The sequence below is a fragment of the Chiloscyllium plagiosum genome, chromosome 7 (assembly GCF_004010195.1).
Source record: "Chiloscyllium plagiosum isolate BGI_BamShark_2017 chromosome 7, ASM401019v2, whole genome shotgun sequence".
NCBI lineage: Eukaryota > Metazoa > Chordata > Chondrichthyes > Orectolobiformes > Hemiscylliidae > Chiloscyllium > Chiloscyllium plagiosum.
The window spans coordinates 24333607-24339796 of NC_057716.1; the positions used below are offsets into that span (position 1 = coordinate 24333607).

Here is a 6190-nt window from a genome sequence, read left to right on the forward strand (position 1 = left end):
AGTGGGAATATGCCTCACAAATGCCCAAACTGGAGTTGCCTCATATGTTCAAAGTTTGTTCCATGTGGCACAGTTATAGTGCCACTCAACATGATCAAAGATATTCTCAGTGTGAAGGAGGAATTCATCTCTGCAATGGCTGTGGAGTGGTCACTCTTACAGATGCATCTGCAGCTAGTAGAGTGGTAAGAATGAGGCGGACAATCATCTTTCCCTCTTGTTGGTTCTCTCATCACCTGCTGCAGATGCAGTCTTGCAGCTATGTTATTGAGCTGGTCAGGTCCTAAATCAGTATGCTGTGGTCGAGCTACTTTTGTTGCTAGTTATTGAGATCCCACAACAAGAATGCATTGTGCGCTGCTGCCACCCTCTGTGCTTCCTCCAAGTGTTGTTCAACATAGAGTACTGATTCATTAGCTGAGGGAGGATGGTACATGAAAATCAGCAGGAGATTGCCTTGCCCATGCTGAACCTGCAGCTATGAGACTTCATGAGATCCACAGTCAATGTTAAGGACTCCAAGGGCCACTCCATCTTGATAGTATACAACTGTGCCGCCACCTCTGCTGGGTTTGTCCAGATGATGAGATCGGGCATATATTCTGGGAAGGGGATGGTAGTATTTAGGACACAGTCATACTCGTGGAGTCATACCAAAAGACTGTTAGGCTGTTGCTTCACCAGTCTGAGAGACTCTCCCAATTTGGCACTCGCCCCCAGATATTAGGAAGGAGGGCTTTGTAGGATCAACAGGGCTGTTTGCTGTTGTCATTTTCAGCACCTAGGTTAATGCTAGGTGTCCATCCAGTTTCATTTCTTTGTTGAGACTTCCTAGCAACCGATACAACTGAATGGCTTGCTCGGCTATTTGAGAGGGCAGGGTTGAAAAATGTGGTGCTGGAAAAACACAGCAGGCCAGGCAGCATCCGAGGAGCAGGAGAATCGACATTTCAGGCATAAGCCCTTATTTCAGAAGGCAGCTTAGAATCAATTACATTGCTGTTGGTCTGGAGTCGCATGTGGACCAAACCAGATGAGGATGACAGATTTTCTTCCTTGAAGAACAAGAGTGAGCCTGCTAGCAATCTGTCATGGTTGGATTTGAACCGCGTCCCCAAAATGTTAATTGTCTTTCTCGATTAATAATCTAGCAATAATGTCACGAAGCCATTGCATCCCCTCTTCTGTTGTAACAGAAGAGGCCTTACCCAATGAAAGAATTGGTACCACATCTGCAAACATCCACTCCCTTCACTACCAACACGCAGTTGCAGCAGTGTGTAGTATCTACAGGATGCACTGCAGGAATTCACCAAAGATCCTTAGACACACCTTCCAAATCTATGACCACTCCCATCCAGAAGGACAAGAGCAACAGATACATGGGTAAACCACCTTTGAGCCACTCACCATCCTGACGTGAAAACATAGCATTGTTCCTTCACTGTCGCTAGGTCCAAATCCTGAAATTTCCTCCCTAACAGCATTGTGGGTCAACCTACAATATGTGGACTATAGCAATTCAAGAAGGCAGCTCACCACCACCAAGGGCAACTAGGGACAGGCAATAAATGCTGACCAACCAGCGACACCTACATCCAATGAATGAACTTTTTTTTTAAAAAAAGCACAGAATTCCATTGAAAACTTGTATCTGCAATTTAGTCAGACCTGTTGGCAAAGATTTGTAGTGCTACAACTCAAGCTTTCTCCTCAATATTTGTGTTCCCCACTGTTTAATTCCTAGAGTAGACAAAATCTCTCAGGAAACGAAATTGTTCATCATTGTCTGGTTCAATGGATTAACGAAACTCAAATTTAACTGTCAACTTCAAACACTTGGCAAGAATATGCACACTATTCACCTGCATTTACTTCAGAAAATGAAATCATGCATGCCTTTACATGCAGGCTAACCATTTTGGTGCAATTTATTTACAGTTAAAAATAAATTAAAACAAAAATCTGTAACAGGATACAAATGCATTCCAAAAAGAACAAATATACAGTGTCAAAATCTTGCTGGAGCAAAGAACCTCATGAAATCTGGAATTATTCCTACTTTTCCCCCCAACCCTCAGCCCAAACAGGGCTTTGAGAACCTGAGCAAACAATGTGGCTAATGGCGATCATATTTCCTTAACCAATTAAATTTAAGGATTGAAAAAGAAACAGGAAAAATAATGGAAGTTGCATCAGAATGAAACTGTTAAAACAGGTGCAGAAAAAAGCAAAGAAAACGAAGTCTGGGATTAATAAAAAGAGCAGAAATATTTTATAAATATTTCATGATAAATTTACTATATGCAAGGAACAAACACAACAGTTTACATATTTTCTATTATGATCCTGGTGGATAACCGATATAGCAATATCACATTATTAAAACTGTATTGACACTGTTTAGTACCAGTTTCCCCTGTCGAGTTTGATGTACACATCCAATAACTCTTTGACAAAAAAGAGAGGCAAAAGACAAGAGGCTGTGTGAGAGAGACAAACTAAAGAGTACCAGCAAGTTATGGCAAATTCAGAACTTCTGACATAACTCTCCTTCATTTGAAATTGGTGGTTAATTTGTGCATCAAAATAGCACATGTTAAAATAGAGTAACTTTTATTAGACGGCACTGATGGCACCAGGAGTGTGCCAGTTGATCTAATAATTCAGAAAATCAAGAGATCCACATAATCAATGTGAAAACACACATCAAATAATAGAAACTTAATGCATGGGGTGTACACATCACTGTTATACTTCATTTGTAGCATAAATTACTTAAATAATAATGCAACTTAACAATAGAGAGCCTTCTCACTCACCCTACTCACTGACTACTCGCTGTATTTGAGGAGAAATTGAATCAACTGTTGAGATCTCATTTAGTCATTCCATTGAACAAGTATACTTTAATTGAGGTAAATAAATTTTAAAAACGATAATAATTCCAGAGAATGATACAGTAAACATCATGGTATGAGGTGTATATAATTTTTACCGGTTTATCGAGAGTGCCATTAAAACAAAGTTTGCTGTATACAGCATAATTTATTCTGGTTAACAAGTCCAAAGTTGTTGGAAGTTTAACTCATTGCATGAGGAAACCACAAGATCAGGATAATGATGCACACTGCCAATGACATCAATTCTAAATTATTCCACCACACAGGACATTGACAGGAATGGATGCAGTGGTGGTCTTAAACTATGCCCAACTGTAATTTCTATTGAAGTCAAAGAGTTATATTAGGTAGACATTAAATCATTTAACCTGATCCCACAGGTTGTCCACCCAGGAAGTTAGGTTAAAATTGTCCCAGTAATGTTTCAGCAATCCTGATGACATTTTTATATTGTGAGCGTATTTACATTTGGGGAGTTGCAGCCTATGATCTATCACACTACAGGATCTCAAGATCAAAGATATTTTTAAGATGCTGTGGCAAACTTACCTTAGTTGCCTTAACCAATTTCTCACACCTTCCACAATGGTAGAGATTGTCATTATCAAAATGTTCTTCTTCAACATAGAAGGTACACAAAGCTTCTTCCAGTCCACTGACACCTTTCACAGCTACAGTCAAGTCCAGGAAATCCTCCTGCCATGGATGGCACCCACAACAGAGGCAAAGAGAACAAGTTACAAGGGAGAACATGTTTTTTTTTAAACATAACGAACATCAAAAAGGTGCAGCTAGGAGTAAAAGAACAAATTACAAATACAAGTATGGAGCAAAATAATGAGAAGTATGAGGTACAGTCAAACTCTCCAGGAGCAGAAAATTGAGCTTGGCTACTTAATGTCTTATTATCCTGTGGGAATGGACTGGGCATGAACTGAGGAGCGAGGAGGACAGAGGAGACCAGGAATTGCACACAGGTTCCAGTCTGACAGAAGTTAATAACGGTGTTGTAGTTTGAATGGAAAAAATGGGTCGAGCTCAGAAAGCCAAAGAGCTCATGTTTAAGAATGGACAAGCTAAATCTCAAAAAACTGATAACTTCTCCCTCAGAAACAAGCTGGAACTCAACTCTGGAAGAAGCATAGAAGCATTTGATTGGTTGTGAGCAACGGTTAAACTATACTTTTCACATTACAGCATCAACTATACAGCAGACTAAGTACCATTGGCAGATAGCTGATAATATAAGAGTCCAGAAGTGCTTACATATAGATTCACATTAGACATTACTAGAATTTTTCATGAGGAATTATTGTTATGTAGTGCAGAACCTCAAAAGGACACTGACAAGTTAATGGAATGTGCAAACAAGGGGCAAATGAAATTCAAAACAGAAAAGTGAGTGTGATTCATTTTGGTAAACTAAAAGGTATCAACACAGTGAGATATGGGTGTATATCCACATAAATCATTGAAGGTATAGAACAGATTGAGAACACCTAATAAAGTGTCCAGCATTCTAAGTTTTATTAATAGAGTATACAGTACAAAAGGAAAGGTTATGTCGAACTTATATGAAAAACTGATTTGGCTTCATCTTTCCATGGACCAACTGGAGTACTGCATATAGTTCTGGCCATCATACTATAGGAAGAATCATATTAATGAGATTAATGAGAATGGTTCCAAGGTTGAGAAACTTCAGTTACTTAGATTGGAGAAGTTGGGAATACCTTCTTTCAAGAAGAGGAAGTTGAGGGGATTGATCATGGTATCTGAATTTACCACGGTCTGAACAGATTAGATAGGAAAAAAAAACTGCGCTCACTGGTGCAAAGATCAAGAATTAGAGCATGCATTTAAAGTAACTAGTAAGAGAAGCAATTGTGACAAGAAACGGTTGCAGTGGGTGGTTAAAATCTAGAATGCACTGCCTGATAGTGTGAAGGCAGTTTCAATCACGGCATTCAAGAAGGAATTGATTAATATCTGAAAAGTAGGTAATGTAGGGAGAAAAGCATTAGGGAAATTGTTCAGGGCCAGCATAGACACAATAGATCTATACTGTAACAGTTATAATTTTGTGAAGTCCCAAATCGAACTTAAACTGGTTATGCTCTGGCTCAGAAGTGACAATGCTACAAATAAGACATTTTGACATAAAAACTTGACTCATAATTATGACTCAGAAAATGCACATTGTTAACAGGATGTGCATGGCATTTACAATTCGAGCATTGACATTATGTATTAGATCTCCTGTAGCATTGCACAGAATCAAAAGAATTGCCTGCTTTCTAAATGAATCAGGACCTTTATGGAATGTAGACAATACAGCAGGTCCTGCCCTTTGCAGAAATAGGTTCTAAACATCCAAAATTTCAATACATTCAGTACATTGTAAAAGATAAAACCCAATAACATTAAAATATAAAAAGCTGATCTATTGGAGAAAGCATTTAACAAAATAAGGAATGTAAAATTTACCACTCTGGCCCATATTACAAGGCTCTTTGGTAGAATGCATGGGCTTTTCAGAGGAGTTGGTGGATCATTATTTGAAGGTGGAGGAAGTAGATGGTTGATGTAGATGTTGGCATGGCTGATGTAGTATATGCATTTGAGTGCCAGTATGATGCTTGGTATGTAGGTCATACAATTCATAAACTGATGGATCAAATCAAGCAGCACATCCTTCTGGTTACACATAGAAAGCAAGGTATCAACTGCACCCAACCAAGCCCACACCTGCAAAGTTTACAACGTGTCCAACATTAGATGCGATTCCATAAACAGGAGGCTACAAAAGCAGAAGTCTTGAGGACCTTGGTACAGACAAGGAACAGACAAAAAAAGATATCAAAGAGAACTGAGGACAACATCAGCCATGTTCAGGCAGCTTTGAGAAGCAAATGCAGAAGTGGCTTGTCTCCTATCAGTGAATATTTTTACTCAATCACTTACTTAATGAACTCTTAACTTACTGCGCTGAATCATTGCCCCTTGCCTATTTGTCTCGTTGCAAGAACTCAGCTGAGGTCAGAGGGCCTTACAAGGCTGTACTAACAACAGAACTTAAAAATGTGTTGCTGGAAAAGCAGGTCAGGCAGCAGCAAAGGAACAGGAGAATCGACGTTTCGGGCATAAGCCGTTCTTCAGGAATGAGGAGGGTGTGCCAAGCAGGCTAAGATAAAAGGTAGGGAGGAGGGACTTGGGGGAGGGGCGTTGGGAATACAATAGGTGGAAGGAGGTTAAGGTGAGGGTGATAGGCCGGAGAGGGGTGAGGG

General features: G+C 39.6%; 1 protein-coding gene across 1 annotated transcript in view; it reads right to left on the reverse strand.

The window, feature by feature from the left end:
• The window catches only part of LOC122551913 (ubiquitin carboxyl-terminal hydrolase 40-like), a 121489-nt gene that overhangs the window by 78625 nt on the left and 36674 nt on the right, over positions 1–6190 (reverse strand). The window contains exons 6-7 of the mRNA XM_043694481.1: positions 3406–3599; positions 2999–3053 (exon numbers count right to left, since the gene is read on the reverse strand). Of these exons, the coding sequence (XP_043550416.1) occupies positions 2999–3053; positions 3406–3599 (249 nt within the window). The remainder of the gene's footprint in view (positions 1–2998; positions 3054–3405; positions 3600–6190) is intronic.